General features: G+C 34.7%; 1 protein-coding gene across 2 annotated transcripts in view; it reads right to left on the bottom strand.

Annotated features, from left to right (window-relative positions):
• The window catches only part of LOC135195003 (1-phosphatidylinositol 4,5-bisphosphate phosphodiesterase epsilon-1-like), an 81104-nt gene that overhangs the window by 15375 nt on the left and 40163 nt on the right, over positions 1–25566 (bottom strand). Inside the window, exons 4-19 of one of the 2 annotated variants that reach the window (XM_064221276.1) lie at positions 13318–13507; positions 12656–12903; positions 12338–12483; positions 10719–10962; positions 9915–10093; positions 9276–9423; positions 7444–7653; positions 7070–7191; positions 6832–6964; positions 6574–6705; positions 6282–6416; positions 5899–6143; positions 5259–5661; positions 4882–4994; positions 3001–3202; positions 320–426 (exon numbers count right to left, since the gene is read on the bottom strand). In XM_064221276.1, coding sequence (XP_064077346.1) covers positions 320–426; positions 3001–3202; positions 4882–4994; positions 5259–5661; positions 5899–6143; positions 6282–6416; positions 6574–6705; positions 6832–6964; positions 7070–7191; positions 7444–7653; positions 9276–9423; positions 9915–10093; positions 10719–10962; positions 12338–12483; positions 12656–12903; positions 13318–13507 — 2957 coding nt within the window. Of the gene's footprint in view, positions 1–319; positions 427–3000; positions 3203–4881; positions 4995–5258; positions 5671–5898; positions 6144–6281; positions 6417–6573; positions 6706–6831; positions 6965–7069; positions 7192–7443; positions 7654–9275; positions 9424–9914; positions 10094–10718; positions 10963–12337; positions 12484–12655; positions 12904–13317; positions 13508–25566 lie in introns of both variants that reach the window. The other variant, XM_064221275.1, reaches the window with a different exon arrangement.

Here is a 25566-nt window from a genome sequence, read left to right on the forward strand (position 1 = left end):
TAATTTTTTCCATAACCATACAATGCCAGATCATATACTATGATTAATACTTCAAAGTTAATTTGTAATCTATAGCAATTTAATTTGCCAGTTAGTCTTACAATTCAGAATTAGAGTAAACCCAATTTATATATATATGTATATAAAAGCTTCCCATAATTGCAATCCCAACTGACCAAGCTTTTATCTTTTACAGTACTATAATTTGTTTTTCAAAGAAGAATGGTACTCAATGAGAAAATATTTATAGTGCCACAATACAACTTGACTTGTCTGAAACACTAAAATCATGAAAAGCTTTAAACTAAACCTAACTTACTTGAATGGAATTTTTGTTGTAAAAGTGTGCCCATGGTAGATCATAGGTGTCTCATCATCTCCATCCCAGCAGTCAAGTTCTACACAGCGACAACCAGTCAAGAGGACCTGAATTTTGTGCACAATTATAATATACTCTATACAGTGTATCAATTGTATGTACAGTACAAATCAAAACATTCAGTCCTGTATTTGGTCAATTACACTATGTATTTAAAAAACAATAACCTATAGGAAGTAATAAACAAATTTTATTAACCAATAGAATAATTGATGTTTTCAAGATAGCAAAAAGATCATTTTGTTAGGAATATAAGAAAATATAACAGTTGGTACTAGAAAGCAAAACATAAATAATTCCAGTATAGTTGGAGAATTTAGAAAACCTTTTTAACAATAATATACCAAAAATTGAAAACTTGCATATATCACTGAAATACAACAGAAGTTGTAATAACTACAAAGAGAAAATGTATATCAAAACAACTTTTAAAGTAAATTAAAACATACTATGTCATAAACTCAAGCAAACCCTTGACTATTCTGGTACACAATACTCATCTCACCACAGACATCATCATTATTTTTACAGTTGGTCAAAGTTGAAATCTTAATTCTAGTCTTGGAATGACATTAAATTTATTGTGAGTATGAATATGATATTGCAGTTTTTCAAATAAAACTAACATTTTAATACATATAAACCTACCACTTATGGTATCCCCATTTGTGGTCTCCACAAATCCTATTTGCAACATTCTGGTATCAAATATCTCTACTGGCTGGATGGCTGCCATCAAGTGTGCTTTAAGTATATATACTGGGTTATAATTCTATTGCACTTTATATAAATAATGGGTTTGTACTAAAAAAAAAAAGGTCATATTTAAAATCAAATTACTTTTGTTTCACAACAAAACCATCGTTTACACTGGCTCAAATTGACACAGAACTGGAATGAGCTGTTGAAAAAACTCTCAGAATAGAGTGGTGTTAAAGTTCAAATTTAAAGTTCGTGAGACAGACTAGTGTGAACCCAAGAGTCTAGTGTTCAGAAAATTGTAAAGGATGAAAGCCAGTGAAAGACGTTGAGATTAAAGGGTCTGTTAACACAAGCCCGTAAAGCACTTTTATAATTAATATATAAGGGTGTACTCTTCACTATGTAGAGGCAAAAATCTTCTGAGTGACCATGTCTGGGGGAATGTCATCCTAAAACTGAGAAACTAGAAGGACAAAGCTATGAATCCAAATACTTCAACAAAATTTATAAGGAAAGTCACATCTGGAAATATACCCTACTGGTCACCTTGACCAGGTTCCAGACTGCAAGGTTGTGTGGCTCAGACTGCAGCAATGCTCATCTCCTTTGTTTGTTGTGTCTGCTAAGCATGCAAGTGGGGTACTTAGTCACACCTGTCTCAGCTATTGGTTGCATGTGCCAGGCTTGTGGCCTTAGGTAAGATTCAGGCCCTGGACCACATTCATGTTTGCCTGCTCTATCGGTCATCCCCCTTATTCACAGAATATTTGGTACAGAGCCACAAACCTGGACAGAGGTGATGTCCGTCTCCCTGTCTGCCAATTATGCCTGGCAATCAACCCTAACCATGTTGCTTGCCAAGACCACAGCTATGTCCACAAGCTTCATCAGTCATTTTCATTATTCATGGGATTCAGGCATGCAACCACAGCCCACTGCAGACCTTAGCCAAGGTCATGTCTACTACCTCATTTGCATAAGCTGCATACTGTATTCAAAAGCCCATGCCAGGTACAAAATACTACCCATAGTCCAGATCTGGGCATCTCCCCTCTGTTGGTTGATTATATTTGTCAGTTGTTTGCCAGGAACTATATAGCAACACTGTTCCAGGTATAGTATCAATGTTTACCAGGATTAAAAAAAAAGCTACAGGCTAACAAATGATGACATGAAAACCAAATAAACCCTAAAGAATACTACAACACTGAAGTGATTCTCTCATTATTGGTGTGTACAAACTACCTTTCCTAAAAGGGTTCTGAAGACACAGTTGCATAATATAGTATATTACCTACTTTGAATTTTCACTATCAAAATTATGGGACTAAACAATATACATTGCCACAGAAATAATTCTGGCATTAATTTTTAACAAAAAGTAACTGCTGGTCAACTACTTTAAAGATTGCACTTACAGTACAATTCCTTAGTACAACAAAAAATGGCAGAATACACCTCAACAATTCCTTATGAGTCAAATCTCACAAGAGTGAGTAAAACAGCAAAAGATACAACAAGAACACAAATTTGTGTAATATAAGAATGCTTAAATAATAATAATAATAATAAAGACTGAAGTCAGCCATAATTAAAAATTACAGTTTGTCATATGCTAGACAAAAAAAAAAAAAAATGTTCAGTACTGTACAGGATTTTCTTATGTGGAACCCAGAATCCACTGAAGGGTATGCATGGTACTGATCATCCAGCCAGCAGAATGATGATAACAAACATTAGCTAATGCAAATCATGAGTTTATCGTGAAGCAAATTGTCCTGAGGCTAGCACAAAATCCTCTAAAAATCACTAGTTTGTAATCTTACTATTTATATTTTAGTTTAGTATGTACTTATGCTTCTAGATAAAGAAGACTTTTTGACTCGATGAACATATCTATTGCGTAACCAAATACCAACCTGACTGTAAAGTTCAACAGATGATTCACCCTTCAACTGGTGCCCCGTCAGATAAGTGTTATGAGAGGAGGCAATATAATAATTGGAGAGGGGCATTGTCATGTCATCATCATCAGGTGTTAATCGCTCATCTAGGAATGCATAGTTGTCTTCATCCATCATAAACCTTGCAAACCCTTCAAAGGACATCAACTCTTGAGCCCTGGGAAAAATTATAGGTACAGTGTTAAGAAATTGCATACATATTACACAGTTATCTACAGAGAATAACTGATATTTATCAAATAAAATGTCAAACAACTAATTGCTACTGGAATTAATTGATAGATGCTTTCTCAACAATATATTAAATTTCTTAGTCTCTTTTTACATATTGGAAGGCATCTAAAATTAAGTGAAAGATATATTAATATAAGAGGCACCCCCTAAAAAAATAAGCCAGAAAAAGTCATAATTTAAAATGCTAATTTAGAATCTAGTAACTACTGCAAAATACTTATCATTAATCATTAATGTAACCAGACCAGTGTGTTTACAATCTTAAGTTAACTATTTTAGTTATTAACTTTTTTCAAACAGTCCAATTTACGGCAGATTCTAGGTTCTAGATGAATCAGTTGAATAATTCTTTAAACCACCATGGATCTTTCTTTTTGCTGTTACTGAGTGAAGATTATGTGATACACTTGTCCACAGCATCGGTAATAAATTTGTAATATACTGAGTGGTTTCCTAGTACAGTGGACCCCCCGTATTCGCGTTCTCCGGATTCGCAGACTCACACATTCGCGGATTTCTCTCGGGAACGTTTCCCTGCATTATTCGCGGAAAATTCGCGCATTCTCAGTATTTTTCTATGAGAAATATCCACAAATTCCTGTTTTTTTTTATCAATTTCATCATAAAATGCACTTTTTGTGATAAAACTATTAAAAAAAACCAAGTATGAACATTTTTAGTGGTTTTTCTTGAGTTTTAACTAACAAAATAGGCTGTTTTTAGCGTTTTTATAGGAGTTCCAAACATTCGCGGGTTCTAACTATTGACGGGGGGTCTGGTACGCATCCCCCGCGAATACGGGGGGACCACTGTACTACTAGTCTCTATGATTACATGGTAGAACTACAAGGTGAATAAATTTTTTTTCCTATATGGGATGGTATTACCTGACTTGGCTTGTAAAATAAGTTTTTATTATAGGACTTCTTTGACAGAACATTATTTTCACACCTGAGTGCTGTTGTATTAGAGTTTCAATAAAAGAAACCTTGGTCAATGTTCACTCTCAGCAAGTTATAATGAATCAAGTTTGGATTTGGTTTAAATATTTCTCTGTTTCAGTCTCTTATAATGTTTTAAAGTAACATGTTAGGTTGGGTCTGTTTTTGACTTGAGGATTGGTCATTAACATCTTAAGTGAAATTAATTATGAGAAGCACATTAGTTCATTCTTCTAAGAAAACCTTCCATCCATCGAGGGGACCTACAGAAGACAAGCACACTTCTGTTACATGAGGACTGTCCTGGGAGAACTTCCTAGATAGAAGTACACCTTACCCTAAGTTCCTTTTGCATCACCTTAGTAAGTAAGGTATACTTGAATTCTACAAGGGAGGAGGTATGCAGTTCATCCTTGCCCTTCATGTTCTAATAGTGATCTAACCCATCTTCAACTAGTAGTGCATATTTGTGTTAACAGCTTAGGGTTAATTCTGACAGCAAGAGATGCAAAAAACGGAGCCAGATGATTTCAGTAGAAGGCAAGTGTCAATAGGAGAATATGTATTAATAACTGAGGTCTACTATGCACTTCTTATAAAGAATACAGAATCCTGTGCCAATAATAAATGAAAAAATTGTAGTTAATATATCCCTAATCACCTTAAAGTTGGATCTGGTTCATGCCGATCAAGCAGGAGTTTTAGTTCCTCATCGGTACGTTCCTCTCCTTGTTGCTCTTCAAGAAATCTGCGTAGTTCTATCATTGTTATCACCTGAAAATAAAAAATAGCTTATAATATTTTCATCTACTTGTATGTAGTAAGGTATCTTCTGGCATTTCACTAAGTCATTTAACTATAAAAACTGGCTACTGAACTTTATTAATTAAAAGAATGTGGTAAGCCTTATAACAAACAAGGATGTAGTATTTTCCTCAAAATGCAACACAAAATAAACTATAAACTACTATATATAATAAATGTTATGTTCTGTGTCACAAAAGTATCAACATATAACATTATGAAAAGAAAGCTAACCTGGCTCTTAGAACTTTCAACACCAGCACAGTTTGTAACTATGCTTGCTGCTGCAATAGCATCAAAGATCTTTTTCTTTTGGCAATTATTACGGAAGACTAGAAGATCTAGCGAGGTATTTCTGGTGAGTAGACCAAGAGTACGTTTTGAAAACGCCTGTCGGTGAGCTGGACTTGGGGGTGAGGTAGGGCTGGTTGGGTCTTCTAGTGAACTGTCAGAAAGACTCTTACGGGTCACAGCTAAAGTTTTGAATAGCTCGCGAAGATCTTTCCTTGCTCGAAGACTGAATGACTTGTACAAAACCACAAAATCCGTGAAGTCCAATTCAGCAGCCTGTGTAATTGGTTCACCACGAAATCCACGAGGAGCTAAGGTCATAAATTCTCCAGCTCCACTTGACCGACTACGTTCCCTAAGAAGAAGTTAAGAAACAACTATACATAGCTTTGAGCATGATGCAATGATATCCATTTCAATAACTGAAATGGATATCATTGCCTAAGTGAAAATATATTAATACAATTAAAATTATGGCACCAAAGTCATCTTTTTAAAACAATGCTGAATATCAAGTAAAATACGTTAATAATAGGTAATGATAACAGATGATATGAATGAAAATCAATAATGGCAACTTTACCTGTAACTAACAGCCTGCTGGGGAGGTGAAGGCAAACCAGTTGCAGGATCATATGATGCCCTAGTAATTGCCGGTGAATGGATATGGGGTACGTGTTGAACTGGACCAATAAGATGCTCAGCAGTGGTTTCATAAGATCTGGAGCGTGGAGGAGAAGGCTGGGCAGGAGGAACAATAGTGCGGCGACTAGTAGTAGAAAGTGCTGGCGAAGGTACAATTCTTGTCTCCTCAACTCTGGTACCATCCTGAAATTTAATGTAAAACCTTAAGAAAAAAGTTAACCAAAATACAGCAAGTCATTACAGTCTACTATAGAATTATAATATACCATCATTCTTTAAACTAGCATGTCATTTGTCAAGGTGATAACATAGAATTCCAACCTTTGTAACATTGATTGTGGCCTGGGATTTCAGTTTCTTTAGTCTGGTTGATCCAGAACCTCTTTTGGCTGCTATTGGGTCTTGTGGTGACATACTGCCAGCAGTAGAAGTGGTCCAATTTCTTCCTCCAAAAATCTAACAAAATAAACAAAGAAATAAGTACTACTAAAATACTTAGGTGGAGTTGGTCTTCGCAACTATAATTACCCTGCACAGTATTGGTAACACATTTCCATTAAAGCATTTTTTATTCGTTCAAACAACATGCCTAAAATTTAGTTTCAAAAGTTACCTTTATAGCTTCAGCTGGCTTTGGACCACTGCAAGCTTCATCTTCAAAATAAAGCTTCAGGTACTGTTCCTTCAACCAATAAAGACGTTTATCACTTATGCTTGCTAATCGCCTCTGAGCACGAACTAAAACCTGTAATTTGATACAAAAAATTTTATTTGGGACTCCATAATGCACATGTGCAATATTCAATCAGTTTTTAGCAACTTCTGGAATATCTGAGATTTCAAATTTGACAAAAAAAGGCTAATAGATTACCTGTAATCCTTGACACCATAGTTTAGCTACAGAAGGAGGGGCTACTAATACCATGAGGCGATTGTCAGCAAGGTTGGCACCATATACTAGAGAGACACAGCTTTCCAAACTTACTGGATTTTCTAGCAAGTACCTGTAACAAATAAATACAATAATTTCATTTCCACTTGTACCAGTGTCAATGTGAGAATGTCATAACAAAAAAAATCATTTGATGGATCTCAAGTACTTTTCCTACCTTCTCGCAACAGCTGCTATGTAATTTGTCTCTCTAAACCCTAGTTCAACTTCTTTGAGACATGAGATCTCCACAAACCCTTCTTCTGGAGAACCTCCACTCAACTCCGGAGAAACCGAGTACTGGAAAGTAAAAAGTAACAAAATGGTTGGCCCTTATAAAATATCACACTATTTTGATAGTTGCAGAAAAGCAAACAACAAGCTATGATTTAAAATATCAGAAGAAAAGTACATTGGCTATATTGGCCTGTCAATGCAATGTATTTATAAAAGACACTCATACAAGAAGTAGTACATGCATTTCTTTTTCCTTTTATTAAATTCATAAATAAATAAACACATACATGTTATCAAATAAAACTTACTACATACCTTAAGTATTAGGCCTGGAGATACAAGTTCTTCAGGATTTGCACCTAAAATATAATCTGGCTGTGAGGAAGAGTGACCAGCACGAAGGGCTGACCATGGAGGTCGAGACCAAGTTAGAGTTCCATTACTCCTTTCTAGCCTTACATAAACTAGACAGCTTCTACCACTCTCTGGGTCCCAGTGGACAACTGTTGTCCCATGATGAAGGATCTGTAAGACATTTAAGTATTTTGCAAATGAGTTTAGCAAGATGTTCACAATTCTCGGTTCATGTTTATTATAACATAAACATCCTACAGGCTAAGAGGAACAAGATTACATTTATTGCTGAAAGTTTCCTAATAAATACGTATCTTACAAAGTAGAAAAAAGGCACGAACAAAGTATGAAGTATATGGTTATTAGATATAAATTAATGACCCTGAAACATTACCTTTTCATCCGGATAATTTTGCAGCAACATCACGAGAAATTTCTATGAACCCTTTTAAATTTCAGTCACTCACCAATTCACTTCACACTTATCTAGCCTCATGCTCATTTAGAAATAATTCTTTTTGAAAGTTTATTGAAAATTATGTGTTGTGATGGAATACTTGCTGTGGTTGAGCCTCCCACAAACAAATCCTACAGGGCATTTAAAGGATGGTGTAAGCAAAAATATATTTAATACAGACTCTGAATGGTTCAGAAGTGCATAATAATTGTGTCCTTGGAATCTGAGAGAGGTAAGTTTGAAAAGATATGGATAACTGGAATATCAGAATACTGTATTTTTAAAAGTAGACAAAAAAACTTAATTATACTGTCCTACACAAAGCAAATTATTAGTATATAATTGTGTATTATATTTCTGATATTCTAATAAGGGTAACTACTCTCCCAATAGTCTTGAACCTTCTACATTAACTGCACTATGCTATAGTGTTAATATACAGTCTAGTGTATTTACAACAGTTGTACATAATTTTAAGATAGTGAAATATAGTGAGATTTAAAAAGTTGCAGATAATGAAAGAGGGTGAAATTAGCAGAGTAAATAAAAACATAATTAACTGGCTATAACTCTCAAACTAAGGAAGATTTAAATGAGTATTCTGCAAAGTGGGATGATGTTTGTTTCCACTATGCATTGTACTCAATGCAGTACAGAAACATGAGCACAGACTAAGAATACACAGAGGTTATGAAGAAATGTGACTAAGGAATGCAAAGACTCATGGCTAGAGTGCAATGGAAAGATCATATTACAAATGAAAATGTTTCATAGAGATATGATATCTCAGGACTAGAAAGAATGTGAAGAGAAAGGATGACAAACAGCTAGTCAGAAAAACAGTAGATACGGAAGCAACAAATAAATATGAGTGAAAAGGACGAGAAATTGATAGCAAAATGGCCCAGATAAATAGAATAGAATATATACTGTACAGTGCTCTAGGGAAATTGAAAATAAAAATGTTTGAAAGGTGTAACAGGAGGTAAACCTCACAGTTGCATCATGAATCAATTGTTAGGAGAGGGTGAGTCAGATGGATGAAAGAGAATATGAACAGAGGTTCAGTAAAAGGAATGAAAGGGGTTGCAGCCAGGGGTCGAAGGGATGCTTCAAAGAACATTTAGTAATGCCTACAGTGCACCATGTAATGTGCACTAATGGCACTAACCCCCTAAGGAATGGCCAAGATAAAGACCTAGAGCAATGGGAATTCAGGAAAACAAAGCACAAGACAGATGGCTGGAGAGAGAAAAGTTTTCACATATAACCCTGTAAAGGCGAAGCTGATGAAAAAACTTTGATGACGACAATGACATCAAATATATTCAATTACCTGTAATGTGTGTAAATTCAACCCTACAGTAGATCTTGGAAGTGGAATGAGGGTCACACCATGGTCATTGCTCAGTGGTTGCACTGGATGGTAGTCTTCTAACTCGCCTCCGCCTATTTCATCATCTTGGCTTCCGACATTGATCAAACTGAAAAAAGGTGATTTTCAAATAAAAATGGCAAATCACAAGACTTATTTACCCGATGGTATCTAGTTTACACTTAACACTAAATAAATAATTTGTATACTGTTATCCATACAGATGAAAATAAAATGGCATTTCTGAGGATTGTTGGAAGAAATTCTAATGAAATATAAACTAATCATACAAACACAAAAGAAAGTATTGGTTTCTATAAATAGAAAGGCTTTTAAAATACAACATTTTAAAAGATTGAATGCTAAAAAAAGTCATAACTCAAAATTTCTAGACAAAGTATTAAGCAGGGATAAAAATAAGTATTGCCTTACATTTGTAACAAGCATTGCAGTACCCTATACTATATATTTTACACATTAAAGGATACAACAACCTTACATAGACAAAGCACCAAAAAAGAACACCAATGAATACAGATTTCTTAAGCATGAAAGTACTGCAGGATAGAAAGTTATGAGGAAAATATGATGGTTTCTCACCTGAGAGAACCTTTCAGCATAGTCTGTGCTATGTAATGGCATCTTGCCACATAATGCTGATGAAATGTTGTGATTCTATCAACCACCATTCGGGCATCATAAATCTTAGCCATATTTATCAGACCTCCTGGGCCTATGCGAGTAAAGAAGCTATCCTCTCCACAGTAGTCAGATATAAACTGCAAAAGATAAAACGAGTCATATTATTACCTAAAATAGTTAATATGAAAACACAATGGTTGCTGGATACATTTGCTATTCATATTTCAGAAAGATTAACAAATAATGAAGTCATGTAGTGTATATTTTATATCTTAACTGATTCTACTTGTTGAAAACAAGGACATGGCTCTCCTTTATGAAGCGTAACTGTAAAAATTACTACCAAATTCTAGGATGGTAATGTTTTTTTAGTCAACGCAAATCTAGTTCATAATTAAAAAATTCAACTTGAAATATTAGAAACTCACTATAAAACATTGTTAACACATGTAGAACCATGAGAAGGTGAAAACCAAATTTCACACTGGTTATACCAAAATAATTTATCAAACTTTTTTTCTATTGCCTTTTGAATACATCATTTACTTTTTATATTCACTGTTTGACAAGGTTATTAATAAAGGCAAAGGATGCCATACTGGAGAAAATGAATTAAAATATATCGGACGCATAATTGAGGCAATATGTGAGGGAGACTGGTTGGGATACTCACGATTATAGATGGGTAATGAAACTCACATAAGCTAAAATTTTGCAAAGTTTCAGAAACACAAATCCACTGATGACAGGAGAAATTCTTACCTCTACTTCCTGACCATCTTCCGCCAGCACAACTAGAGAAGGAGTCGACTGCAGGATGTTCATGAGGTCCCTTAAGAATGAGCCAAAGAAAGGTACCACCTGGCATTCCGGAAGTAAAAGCGCCCTGTCAAGGGCCGCTTCATAGTCAGCCCTGCTTTCTCCCATCAAGACCCCAGAGAGAAAATCCAGAACTGGCAACTGCTCGTTTTCGAGACTCAGCCAAAAAGGTTTTAGCTTGTCAGACCTGCAAGAATAATAACTTCTGTAACAAATTACTGTGAAAAAATGCTTTACAAATAATATGAATGGTGCAATCAAGAACATCATGCTAGGAAACAATAACAGATCCCGAAAATCTAAATTACCAAAATCAACTCTCATAAATATATTTAGGAGAATTCTATCGTTTTTTCCATTAAACATTTCAATTGTTGAAAACTTTATCTTCCAAAAACCACAGACTGCATACAGACAGAGAAACAGGCAAAATAATTATGCCTTCTTAAATGTTTTTACTTTTTGAGAGAAAAAAATTTGAGTAAACAAACAAGAAAATTAACATTTAAAAATGTTAAAAAAAATTCTTGGTAACATTAGTTATGTAAATAATGTACATTTGAATAAGAGAAACCTACATAATCAACATAGTACATTTCATCTGGCCATTTTTAAATGTATAAAATGAAAAAGAAAACTTGAAAATATTTAGTCGTCAGAAATGCAACAAAGTGACGTCTTTCAAACTGGGAACTAATTTTCCTCTTTTTCCAATTGTTTTCTAATCTGTCAATTTTCTCAAAACGTAAAAACTCTCAAAGCGGGAGTGGTAAATTACTGGTACAATTTAGTTTACCAACATGTTATAAATGGTTTGCCTGTATGACAATCATAGAACTATTAGATGTTGAAATTTTGGCATCTTATGTTAAAACAGTCTTTGACTTTGAGAAGAAGGTCAGAGTCACTCATACTGGCGCCAATTGATAAGGTAAGTCCGAGTACAGCTTTTCTAATGATCTAAATCTCGCAGAGTCTTCACCAAATGGAATTTGGTAGAAATTGGTGAAAATAGGAGAATAAGACGATGGAGAAGCCTGTTAGCAGCTGCATAAACAAAATTCCCTGCATGCTTATTTCTTTGTTTGTTTTGTTTGTATGGTGTTTTAACGTTGCATGGAACCAGTGGTTATTCAGCAACGGGACCAACGGCTTGATGTGACTTCCAAACCACATCGAGAGTAAACTTCTATCACCAGAAATACACATCTTTCACTCCTCAATGGAATGCCCGAGAATCGAACTTGCGGCCACCGAGGTGGCACGCCAACACCATACCGACCACGCCACCGAGGCGCTGATACACAGCTTTGTAACTTAAAATGTATTTGCATGGTCTCTTTCAACAACTTGGGCTCAGTACCCTTTATTTGCTTACAGAAATATCTCAATAGTTTAAATAGTTCTGTTTTGTTCATGAAACTCTCAATACTTTTCTGGCACTTCCTCTGATTACAGCATGCTACAATTGGCACCAGTCTGCAGTGGCAAAGGATCTGCTTATAACAGTAAACTGCCATTGCCATCTTAGAAATACAGCTTAAAACCCGATTATTACTTACGTTAGACCCGTAAGGATCTCCATGGCCCCGTTAAAATTAGCCATATTCCAACAAGCCAACGCAACCCGCAGAATACAGGACAACACGGCTTTTCTGTCCTCGTGGGTCGGCTGAGAAACAATCACGTGTGTTATCCATGATGACACCTGAAAAATCCATGCCATTAGATTATACTGTATAAAAAGACAAGAATAAGTCAACAGATCAGTTAAAAACTGTATGTAAAATATAAATCATTTCTTCTCCTTTGAATCATAAGTTGGCAGCACAGGTTTCCCTGAGATGAAGAGAGCAATGAAAACTGGCTTTTGGACCGACCTCATTGAATCTTTTGGTTAAGCTTCCAACTGTCGCAGTGTGCGACAGGTGCTCGTTGTGGTCGCGCGGTCTCAGGTCGCTGGTGACATGCCTGATGTAGGCGATTGGGGGCACTCGGTAAAACAGCTCGTACTCCACTTCTGTCAACCTGAGAGCAACTTCTTCTGGAAAGTGAAGAAGCTTCTGCAGTTGCTCTAACTCATCTGAATACAGCATACCCATGCCCATGCCACAAGGAACAAGTTCCCCTGGAATGAAAAGCGTAAGTGAGTAGAGGGTTGTGTTTGGCTTTATATAAGGTAGGTAATGGAATTAAATGCAAATAGTATATACAAATGCTAAATGAATGATATACTAATGTACTTTGTAATACAGTAACAAACCAAATACAAACTAAATAATCATGACATATTCATTACTTAATTAATATAATCAAGTCACCTACTCCTATATATTACTGACTTATTTGCAAAAAAGAAAAAAAAACACCTTATTCTTGTTAAGAACTTTTTAGTTCATCAATAATTTAGATGCTTTCCATAAAAGATATGATATTTAATTAGAAATCTTTGGAAAATCCTTGTTTATTCGCAGTCGCAAAAACTCCAGATATTAAAATATATGTTCATCACAGCTATCAGTATCAGTCAAGACAACCTCACCTCCTCGGGGCGGGGTCATATGACCCTGATGAGTAGGCGTGAAAGAGAAGGCATCATCATTCTGCAAGGTGTTCCAAAGGGCACGGCCAAGGTCTGTACGGCTGGCACTTGAACCCACAATAAATGTCCATTTGGTCCCTCGAAACTCTAGTACAAGACGGTCATGCGAGCGGCCGCCTCCTGTCCGCCACTGAAATGATACATTCCAGATGATTAACACTATTGTTCAACTTTGGAAACATAGTAGGATCGAAAGCAACTTCACATGTAAAAGACAAGAGTGCATTTTGTCGTACATAACACTCCCTTTACTGCAATTTAAACTGCATTAATGCTAAAAAAAATAAAATCTTTTCTTTATGGCTTGAATCAGATTTGCAGTTCGCTGACACTGACACTGGTACTTTGTACACAATGATTGCAACCAGACTTTTTAAGGATAACGTTTATAGAAAATGTCACTTAAGAAATCGCGCATATGGCAGTCAACAAGGTATTTTTGGCGTTGATGACCTGACCATCCTTCAATGTATTTCCTTTCACTCTCTGTTACCTCCTTCTTTCAAGCGGACACTACATTCTTTGAAAGCCTGAATTTAAAGGCGGTGGGCCCCTTTGTTCCTTATGAACAAGGTTCATGTCGAGAATAATAATAATAATAATAATAATAATAATAATAATAATAATAATAATAATAATAATAATTTTTATTATTATTATCTGCCATTATAAACCATGCTACAACTCCACCTGGAAAAGCCGGCAGCTACCACCCCAAGGGCATCAAAAAGAAAAATACAAGTAGTCCCAGGGTTACGGCGGTAAGCCAGTCTTAACCCGAATCATCATATGAAAGTAAATATAAACTATCTGAATAATGACAGCGATCACTTATAAAGCACTGTGTTCAAGAAAGCTTAGAAGAAAGGAAATTGAAATTTGTGAGGGGTAAATATCTATTATAATAACTGTGTGTGTTGGGAGATTAAACGCACTACTAATGAGAGGTTCATCTAGGTGTAAAAAATAAGGCTAATGTGAAAGTTTTCTACACACAAGTTTCATCCAAGATTCAGCAGTTAAGGCGTGAACGTGGCAGTGATCACTGTATTGTCATTTCTTAATCACCACCTACAGTTAAGTGTAATGGTTTAAAGTTTATCTAATAATAATAATAATAATAAAAATAATAATAATGAAGAGCAAATCCACAATAGTATGTCTGTTTGATTTTGTAATTTAATTCTCTGCTTTGCATTTTAAATTACAAAATACACAGACATACTATTGTGGATTTACTTTTCCATTTTATTGACTCATGTGATTATGAGTTTTCTTTGAATAATAATATTATTATCAATATTATTAAGACGGCCGTGGCGCAACATAACAATGATTATGGTAATTAGGCATTCGATATGATGGGAAAGTGGTTACATCAAGAGGATAACAAAAAGCCTACTCAATGAGGATGCTGATACACAGAGCGAAGGCGCGGGTATTGGGTAACTCAGATCTGAAGATACTGATAGCAATTAGTAGCCCCGGCAAGATAAAGACACGACTGCATAGTGAATACGATACCACGAATTCACAAGAGACGTAACGCAAGGAAATATGATTTGAGTGATGAAAATGGAAGCAAGAAATAATAATAATAAGAAAGCTCTTTCCCCAAAAACATTAACTGCTGAAATGTAGCTTCAGAAACTTGAACAACACAGAACGCCTCAGTAGTGTATCGGACCCCTCACAAAAACTGAGCCACTTGTCTCTCTAACTCGCGAGCGATCTCGATTTTCCTGGCTTCCCAAAGTGCTTAGGTGGTTATGATGCTCTTCTTTCCTTTTCCAGCGCTGTCAAGACATCCCTGGATTCTGGTCAAAGAAGTTCTTAAAAGACTGGCCTTTGTTTCCACTCAGATGGGGCGGTATTGGCGAGGATCATTCCTTAGTAGTATTGTTGAATTTTTTATTAATAGATTGCAACGAGTAAATATTGTCATGTACCCAGTGGAGTAATATCCTTGGCCCATTACCTTCATTATCACAGTATATATGATATACTGTCCTTGAACACAAGCTCATGACTTACGCAGATGACACAGCTATCATAATACATACCCCAGTGATAGCTTAATATCTCAACACTGATTTTGCTAAAAAATAGTTGATGGTACAAGTTATATGGGGAATGACGTTAAATTCTAACAAAACCCGAGGTACAACTTTAACAACTTTTTAGAAAACATACTCCGTATAGCCTTTCAAGAAAAAAAAACACACCAATAATGATTTTTAAAAGATTTTTGGAGATCTGTCCATCCTGAGGAACGCATTTCATTTTTTTATTTCTTCAGCGATTTGAATGTTATTCCCCCATTTGGTTTCCAGCGGCTATCTCGCATCTTAAATTGTTGGACTAAACTTGATTTCTAACAAATTTCCTACACTTTGACCTTGATATTAATCTCCGGCACCGTTGCTCAATGGATTCTGATCGTCCACTGGATTCAAAACGTCCGCGAGGTGCAATTCGACAGACTTCCGTCAGTTCCATTTCTAGTGCGGCCAAACTACGGAATGATCTTCCTAATCCAGTTGTTGAATCTGTGGGACTTTGGACGTTCAAACTTCTGGCAAACGCTTAGATGCTGAGCAGGTCGACTTGAGGTTCACTTTACTGCGGAATGTTCTTTGTCTTATTTATTTTACTCTGCTGTTCCTTACTTGCTTTTCTTTGTAATTTTTCTTCCGTAGTTTATACTTTAAGTCTCAATTTCCTTTCTTGTGTATTGGGATGCTTTTTTCTCTATTTTGGGCAACCTTTGGTTTGTAGCACAATAGTTTTACACACACACACACACACTATATATATATATATATATATATATAATTTATATATATATATAATATATATATAAAATATATATATATTATTAAATATAATATATATATAAGTATATATATAATATCTATATATATATATATATATAAATATATATATATATATGTATATATATATATATATTATATATATATATATTATATATATATATATATATATATTATATACACACCTGTGAAATGCATCAATTATATAACATGTATACAAGCACTGTAAGTAACGAAGTTAACCCCCCCCAAAAAACAAAAAAAATTGCGAAGCAAGAGCCTTTCAACTAGAGCTTTTTGAAACTCCCCATTGGCTCTGCGAGAGCTAATTACAATTTCCCCCCTTCGAATCAGAGAAACCATCACGAATGTAATGGACTTCGAACTTTTAATCTCACCAGACACATTAACCGACTGAAATTACACGTCCCGAGAAAACTACTTTCGATTTACCTTTTGCTACACGGAAAAAAAATGAAAATATCCAAAGAAGCAATTTTGATAAACGATCAAAGACAAGTTCCAGGTTAAACGAAAATGGGCTATGACTGCATCTCGACCAGTGCTGTATTTGATAACCAATAAGAGCATCTCATTATTTTCGACGTCCAAAAGCGGCTGAATTCAGGAAAAAAAAAAATAAATAAATAAATAAAAATGCAGTGGGAAATTGACAACCGGAATTTAAAAGTTCATTGACGGGAAGAGTTGAAAGATTAAATTAGTGACTGATTTTTCCTTTAGGTGAGAATTACAGACAGACAAACACGCACTCAAACATCTGCTGAAATCAAGCTTGTTTTTCAGTTAACGAAATCATTAGGGAAACCAAGTTCTTCTAGTGAACGAAATCATTAGGGAAACCCTGTTTTCTTCTTAGTAACGAAATCATTAGGGAAACCATGTTCTTCTAGTTAACGAAATCATTAGGGAAACCAAGTTCTTCTAGTTAACGAAATCATTAGGGAAACCAAGTTCTTCTAGTTAACGAAATCATTAGGGAAAACCATGTTCTTTAGTTTGCGGGGAAAATCATTCGTGGGAAAAACCATGTTCTTCGTAGTTAACGAAATCATTAGGGAAAAACCATGTTCTTCTTTTTTTTTTTTATAGTTAACGAAATCATTAGGGAAAAAAACCAGTTCTTCTAGTTAACGAAAAATCATTAGGGAAAAAACAAGCAAGTTCTCTAGTAACGAAATCATTAGGGAAACCAAGTCTTCTAGTTTAACGAAATCATTAGGGAAAAACCATTGTTCTTCGGGTAGTAACGAAATCATTCAAAGGGGAAAACAAATTGGGTTCTTCTAGTTAACGAAATCATTAGGGAAACCAAGTTCTTCTAGTTAACGAAATCATTAGGGAAACCATGTTCTTCTAGTTAACGAAATCATTAGGGAAAACCATGTTCTTCTAGTTAACGAAATCATTAGGGAAAGCAAGTTCTTCTAGTTAACGAAATCATTAGGGAAACAAAGTTCTTCTAGTTAACGAAATCATCAAGTTAGAAAACCCATGTTCTTCTAGTTAACGAAATCATTAGGGAAAAACATGTTCTTCTAGTAACGAAATCATTAGGGAAAACCATGTTCTTCAGTTAACGAAAAATCATTCCGTTTTTCAAGTTCTTCTTAGGGTTACGAAATCATTAGGGAAACAAAGTTCTTCTGTTACGAAATCATTAGGGAAAAACCAAGTTTTCTAGTTAACGAAAATTCTTAGGGAAAACCATGGTTCTTCTAGTTAACGAAATCATTAGGGAAAAACCATGTTTTTCTTCTAGTTACGACATTCATTAGGGAAAACCATGTTCTTCTAGTTAACGAAATCATTAGGGAAAGCAAGTTCTTCTAGTTAACGAAATCATTAGGGAACAAGTTCTTTAGTTAAGAAATTCATTAGGGAAAACAAAGTTATTCTAGTTAACGAAAACATTAGGGAAACCAAGTTCTTCATAGTTAACGAAAATCATTTAGGGAAAACCATGTTCTTCTTCTAGTTAACGAAATCATTAGGGAAAACCATGTTCTTCTAGTTAACGAAATCATTAGGGAAACCAAGTTCTTCTAGTTAACGAAATCATTAGGGAAACCATGTTCTTCTAGTTAACGAAATCATTAGGGAAACCAAGTTCTTCTAGTTAACGAAATCATTAGGGAAACCAAGTTCTTCTAGTTTAACGAAATCATTAGGGAAAGCAAGTTTCTTAGTTAACGAAAAATCATTCGGGAAAAAAGTTCTTCTAGTAACGAAATCATTAGAGGAAAAAACCATTGTTCTTCTAGTTAACGAAATCATTAGGGAAAGCAAGTTTCTTCTAGTTAACGAAATTCATTAGGGAAAGACCCCTGTCTTCTAGTTAACGAAATCTTAAGGGAAAGCCAAGTTCTTCTAGTTAACGAAACAATAGCGGGAAAACCAGTTCTTCTCCTAAACATTAGTTGGAAACAAGTTAAAATTTCAGTTACGAAACATTAAGGGAAAACCAAGTTCTTCTAGTTAAACGCAAATATTAGGGAAAGCAAGTTCTTCTAGTTAACGAATCATTAGTGAAAACCATGTTCTTCGTTAGTTTAAGAATCATAGGGAAAGCAAGTTTCTTCTAGTTAACGGGAAGAATCCATAGTTGAAAACCATTGTTCTTCAGTTAAGCGAAATCAAATAGGGAAAGCAAGTTCTTCTAGGGTTAACCCGAAATCATTAGGAAAACCAAGTTTTCTTCTGAGTTAACGAAATTCATTAGGGAAACCAAGTTCTTCTAGGTTAACCGAAATCATTAGGAAACCAAGTTCTTCTAGTTGAACGAAATCAATTAGGGAAATAACCAAGTTCTTCTAGTTCAACGGGAAATCCATTAGGGAAACCAAGTTCTTTCTAGTTAAGCGAAATCATTAGGGAAACCAAGTTCTTCTAGTTTAACGAAATTCATTAGGGGAAAACCCGATTGTTCTTCTAAGTTATACGGAAATCATTAGGGAAAGCCAAGTTCTTCTAGTTAACGAAATTCAATTAGAGAAAACTATGTTCTTCAAGTTAACGGAAATCAATTAGGGAACCAAGTCTTCTAGTTAACGTAAATCATTAGGGAAACCCAAGGTTCTTCTAGTTAACGAAATCATTAGGAAACCAAGTTCTCAGTTAACGAAATCATTAGGGAAAACAAAGTTCTTCTAGTTAAGAATCATTAGGGAAAGAAGTTCTTCTATTAACGGGAAAATCCATTAGGGAAAGCAAGTTCTTCTATTACGAAATTAATTAGGGAAAGAAGTTCTTCTAGTTAACGAGATCATTTAGGGAAAACCGCAGTTTCTTTTCTAGTTAACGAAATCTTTAGGGAAACCATTGTTCTTCTAGGGTTAAACCGAAATCATTAGGAAAAGTTCTTCTAGTTAACGGAAATCTTAGGGAACCCGAGTTCCTTCCTAGTTACGAAATTACATTAGGGAAAGCCAAGTTCTTCTAGTTTAACGAAAATTTTCATTAGGGAAGAGCAAGTTCTTCTTCTAGTTAACGAAACAATTAGGGAAAGCAAGTTTTTCAGGGTAAACCGCATCATAAGGAAGAGCATTTAGTTCTTCTAGATTAACGAAATCATTAGGGAAAGCAAATGTTCTTGCTAGTTAACGAATCAATTAGGGAAACCATTTGTTCTTTCTAGGGTTGAAACCGAAATCATAGGAAAGCATTTGTTCTTCTAGTTAACGAAATCATTAGGGAAACCTGTTTTCTTCTAGTTAACGAATTCATTAGGAAACTATGTTCTTCAGTTAACGAAATCATTAGGGAAAAGCCAAGGTTTCTTCTAGTTTAACGAAATCATTTAGGGAAAAACCATGGTTCTTGTAAGTTAACAAAATATTAGGGAAACAAGTTCTTCTAAAGTTAAACGAAATCATTAGGGAAACCAAGTTCTTCTAGTAACAAATCATTAGAAACCAAGTTCGTTCTAGTTAAGCGAAATCAATTAGGGAAACAAGTTCTCTAAGTTACGAAAATTCATTAGGGAAACCATTGTTTCTTCTAGGTTAACTAAATCATTAGGGAAAACAGGTTCTTCCTAGTTAACGGGAAATCCAATTAGGGAAAGCCAGTTCCTTCTAGTTAACGAAATCATTAGGGAAAACCAAGTTCTTCTAGTTTAACGAATTCATTAGGGAAAGCAAAGTTCTTCTCGTTAACGAAAGATCATTATGGGAAAGCAAGTTCTTCTAGTTAACGGAATTCAATTAGGAAAACCATGTTCTTATAGTTAACGAAATCATTAGGGAAAAGCCAAGTTCTTTAGTTAACGAATTCATTAGGGAAGAGGCAATTGTTCTCGTAGTTACGAAATCATTGAGGGAAAGCAAAGTCCTCTAGTTAAGGAAAAAGAGATCATTAGGGAAAGCAAGTTCCTTCTATTTAACGAAATCATTAGGGAAAGCAAGTTCGTTCTAGTTACGAAATCAATTAGGGAAAGCCAAAGTTCTTCTATTTAGACGAATTCAATTAGGGAAAAGCAAGTTCTTCTAAGTTAACGAAATTCATTAGGGAAAGCCAAGTTCTTCTAGTTAACGAAATCATTAGGAAACAAGTCCTCTAGGTTAAAACCGAAATCATTTAGGGAAAGCAGGTTCTTCCTAGTTTAACGAATCGAATTAGGGAAACCATGTTCTTCTAAGTTAACGAAATTCATATAAGGGAAAACCTGATGTTTTCTGTTAACCGAAATCAATTAGGGAAACCAAAGTTCTTCTAATTAACGAAATATTAGGGAACATGTTCTTCTAAAGTTAACTAAATTCATTAGGGAAAAACCAAGTTGTCTTACTAGTTAACGAATCAATTTAGGAAGCAAGTTCTTCTAGGGTAAAACCGAAATCATAGGAAAGCAAGTTTCTTCTAGTTTAACGAAATCATTAGGGAAAACCAATGTTGTTATTCTAGTGTAACGAAACATTAGGGAAAGCAAGTTTCTTCTAAGTTAGCGAAATAATTAGGAAAGCAAGTCTCTAGTAGAAATATAGGGAAACAAGTTCTCCTAGTTAACAAATCAGTAGGGAAAGCAAGTTTCTTCCTATTACGAAATTCAATTCATGAAAACCATGTTCCTTCTCTTAAAACGGGAATCCAATTAGGGAAAGCAATTCTTCTAGTTAAACGAAATCATTTAGTCCATGTTCTCTAGGTTAAACGAAATCATTAGGGAAAGCAAGTTTCTTCTAGTTTTAAACGAAATCATTAGGGAAAAACCATAAGTTCTTTCTCTAGTTTAACCGAAATCATTAGGGAAAGCAAAAGTTCCTTCTAGTTATACGAAATTCATTAGGGACACAGTCTTCTAGTTTTAACAGAAATCTTATTAGGGAAACCAATGTTCTTCTAGTTAACCGAAATCATTAGGGAAGAAGCGTTCTTCTATTACCGGAATCATTAGGGAAACAAATTTCTTCTAGTTAGCCGAAATCATTAGGGAAAGCAAGTTCTTCTAGTTAAACGGAAAAATCATTAAGGAGAAAACCAATGTTCTTCTAGTTTTAACGAATCATTTAGGGAAAGAAAACCAAGTTCTTCTAAGTTAACACGAAATCATTTAGGAAACCAAGTTTTCTTCTAGTTAAAGCCGAAATCATTAGAACCAAGTTCTTCTAGTTAAACGAAATCATTAGGGAAAGCAAAAGCCAATTTTCTTCTTGTTAAACGAAATTCATTAGTTTGAAAACCATGTTCTCTAGTTAACGAAATCTTTAGGGAAACCAAGTTCTTCTAGTTTAACTGAAATCATTAGGGAAAGCAATTTTCTTCTCGTTAACGGGAATCATTAGAAAACCAATGTTCTTCTTAGTTAACGAAATCATTAGGGAAACCAAGTGTCCTTCTAAGTTTAACGAAATTCATATCATTAGGGAAAGCAGTTCTTCTTTAGCGAAATTCATTAGGGAAACCAATTGTTTCTTTTGTTAACGAAATTCAATTAGGGAAAACATGTTCTTTTAGTTAAAACGAAATCATTAGGGAAAACCATGTTCTTCTAGTTACGCAAATCATTAGGGAAAGCAAGTTCTTCTAGTTACCGAAATCATTAGGGTGGAAACCATGTTCTTCTAGTTTAACGAAATCATTAGGGAAAACCATGTTCTTTCCTGTTAAACGAAATCATTAGGGAAGCGAAGTTCTTTCTAGTTAACGAAATCATTAGGGAAATCAAGTTCTTCTAGTTAACGAAATCATTAGGGCAAACCATTGTTCTTCTTAGTTAGCCTAAATCATTAGGGAAAGCAAGTTCTTTCTAGTTACGAAATCATTAGGGAAATGCAAGTTTCTTCTAGTTTAACGAAATCATTAGGGAAAGCAAGTTCTTCTATGTTAACTAAATCATAGGGCAAACAAGTTTTTCTAGTTAACGAAATCAGTTAGGGAAACCAAGTTTCTTGTCTAGTAAACGAAATCATTAGGGAAAGCAAGGTTCTTCTAGTTAACGAAATCATTAAGGGAAAAAAAAAAACCATGTTCTTCTAGTTAACGAAATCATTAGGGAAAGCAAGTTCTTCTAGTTTAAAACGAAATCATTTGTTAGGGGAAATGGCAAGTTGTCTTCTATGTTCACCGAAATCATTAGAAAAAAGAAAACCATGTTTCTTCTAGTTTAACGTAATCATTAGGGAAACCAAGTTCATTTAGTTAACGAAATCATTAGGGAAAGAGTTTCTTCTTAGTTCGACGTAATTCATTAGAAACCAAGGGTTGTTCTTCTTAGGGTTAACGAAATCATTAGGGAAACCAATTGTTCTTCGTGTTAACGAAATCTTAGGGAACCAAGTTCTTCTAGTTAAAAACGAAATCATTAGGGAAAGCAGTTCTTCTTAGTTAACGAAATCATTAGGGAAAGCAAGTTCTTCTTAGTTAACGAAATCATTAGGGAAAGCAAAGGTTCTTCTAGTTAACGAAATCTTAGGGAAAGAAAACCAAATGGGTTCTTCTCGTTACGGAAATTCAAATTAGGGGAAACCAACGTTCTTCTTAGGGTTCACGAAATCATTAGTGAAACCAAGTTCTTCTAGTTAACGGAAACATTGATCTTCTAGTTAACGAATCATTAGGGAACAAGTCTTCTAAGTTAACGAAATTCATTAGGGGAAACCCAAGTTCTTTCTTATTCGATTAGGGAAACCGAACGAAATTCTTAGGGAAACAAAGTTCTTCTAGTTAACGAAATCATTAGGGAAACCAAGTTCTTCTAGTTAACGAATCATTATTATTGAAACCATTGTTCTTCTAGTTACGAAATCATTAGGGAAAAAGCAATGTTCTTCTAGTTAACGAAAATCAATTTAGTTAAAACCGATTCATTAGTTCTTCTAGTTAACGAAATCATTAGGAAAACCAAGTCTTCTAGTTAACGAAATCATTAGGGAAACCAAGTTCTTCTAGTTAACGAAATCATAAGGGGAAAGCAATAGGGAAACAAAGTTCTTCTAGGTTAACGGGAAAATCTATTGAAACTGAAACAAGTTCTTCTAGTTAACAAATCATTAGGGGAAACCAATTTTTTTCTAGTTTAACGAAATCAATTTTTTAAGGGAAAACCATTGGGAAATTCTTCTAGTTAACGAAATCATTAAGGGAAACCAAGTTCTTCTAGTTAACGAAATTCATTAGGGAAACCAAGTTCTTTCTAGTTAAACGAAATCATTAGGGAAAACCAAGTTCTTCTAGGTTAACGAAAATTCATTAGGGGAAAGCAAAGTTCTTTAGTTAAACGAAAAAATCATTTAGGGGAAACCAATTTCTTTCTAGTTAACGGAAATCATTAGGGAAAACCAAGTTTCTTCTAGTTAAGAAATCATTAGGGAAACCAAGTTTTCTTAGTTTAAGAAATTCATTAGGGAAACCAAGTTCTTCTATTTAACGAAATCTTAGGGAAAACCAATTTCTTCTAGTTAAAGAAATCAAGGAAACCAAGTTTCTTCTAGTTAACGAAAATCATTAGGAAAGAAAGTTCTTCTAGTTAACGAAATCATTGGAAAAGGCCAAGTTCTTCTAGTTAACGAAATCATTTAGGGGAAAGCAAGTTCTTCTGTTTAACGAAAATCCATTAGGGAAAACCAAGTTTTCTTTTAGTTAAACGAAAATCATTAGGGAAAACCAAGTTTCTTCTAGTTAACGAAATCATTAGGGAAAACCGGTTCTTCTAGTTAACGAAAATCCAATTAGGGGAAACAAGTTCTTCTTAGTTTAACGAAATCATTTAGGGAAAACCCATGTTTCTTCTGTTAACCGAAATCATTTAGGGAAAACCAAGTTCTTCTATTTAACGAAATCATTAGGGGAAACCGTTCTTCTAGTTAACGAAATCATTAGGGAAACCAAGTTCTTCTAGTTAACGAAATCTTAGGGAAAACCATTGGTTCTTCTAGTTAAACGAATCATTTAGGGAAACCAACTTTCTTCTAGTTAAGAAATTTAGGGGGAAACCAAGTTCTTTCTAGTTAACGAAATCAATTGGGAAAACCAAGTTCTTCTGTTAACGAAATTCATTTAGGAAAACCAAAAGTTCTTTAGTTAACGAAAATCATTAGGGAAAACAATGTTCTTTATTTAACGAAATCATTAGGGAAACCAAAGTTCTTTAGTTAACGAAAATCATTAGGGGAAAACCAAGTTCTTTCTAGGTTAACGAAATCATTAGGGAAAAACCAAAGTTCTTCTTAGTTAACGAAATCATTAGGGAAAACCCAAGTTCTTCTAAGTTAACGAAATCATTAGGGGAAAACCAAGTGCTTCTAGTTAACGAAACATTAGGGAAACCATGTTCTTCAGTAAACCGAAATCTAGGGAAACCAAGTTCTTCTAGTTAACGAAATCATTAGGAAACCATGTTCTTCTAGTTAAGAAATCATTAGAAATCATTAGGGAAACCAAAGGGGTCTTATTGTACGATTCAAATAGGGAAACCAATTGTTACTTCTTAGTTACGGGAAATCATTAGGGGGAAAACAAGTTCTTCTAGTTAACGAAATCATTAGGAAACCAGTTCTTCTAGTTAACGAAATCATTAGGGAAACCAGTCCCATAGAAAAAATAAATTACGTAGAAATGATAATTCGAGTAGACGATCGACTTGCGCGTGTTCACAGCCACAGAAATGGTTGCAGCACACAATCAAGTTCTCGAGAGCTACGGCAATTTTGCTGATTAAGCAGCCGACCTTATGATGGCACAGGCTCATGGAACACACATGAACACGATTTGATCGATCAAACAAAAAGCCTTTACCTGGAACTAGTATACAGAATTCCACTTTCAAATAACCTGTATGGTTCTGATGAACTATAGGCTCTAAATGAAATTACGAGTCTATATGTATGTATATCTA

The sequence above is a fragment of the Macrobrachium nipponense genome, chromosome 15 (assembly GCF_015104395.2).
Source record: "Macrobrachium nipponense isolate FS-2020 chromosome 15, ASM1510439v2, whole genome shotgun sequence".
NCBI classification, from domain to species: Eukaryota; Metazoa; Arthropoda; class Malacostraca; order Decapoda; family Palaemonidae; genus Macrobrachium; species Macrobrachium nipponense.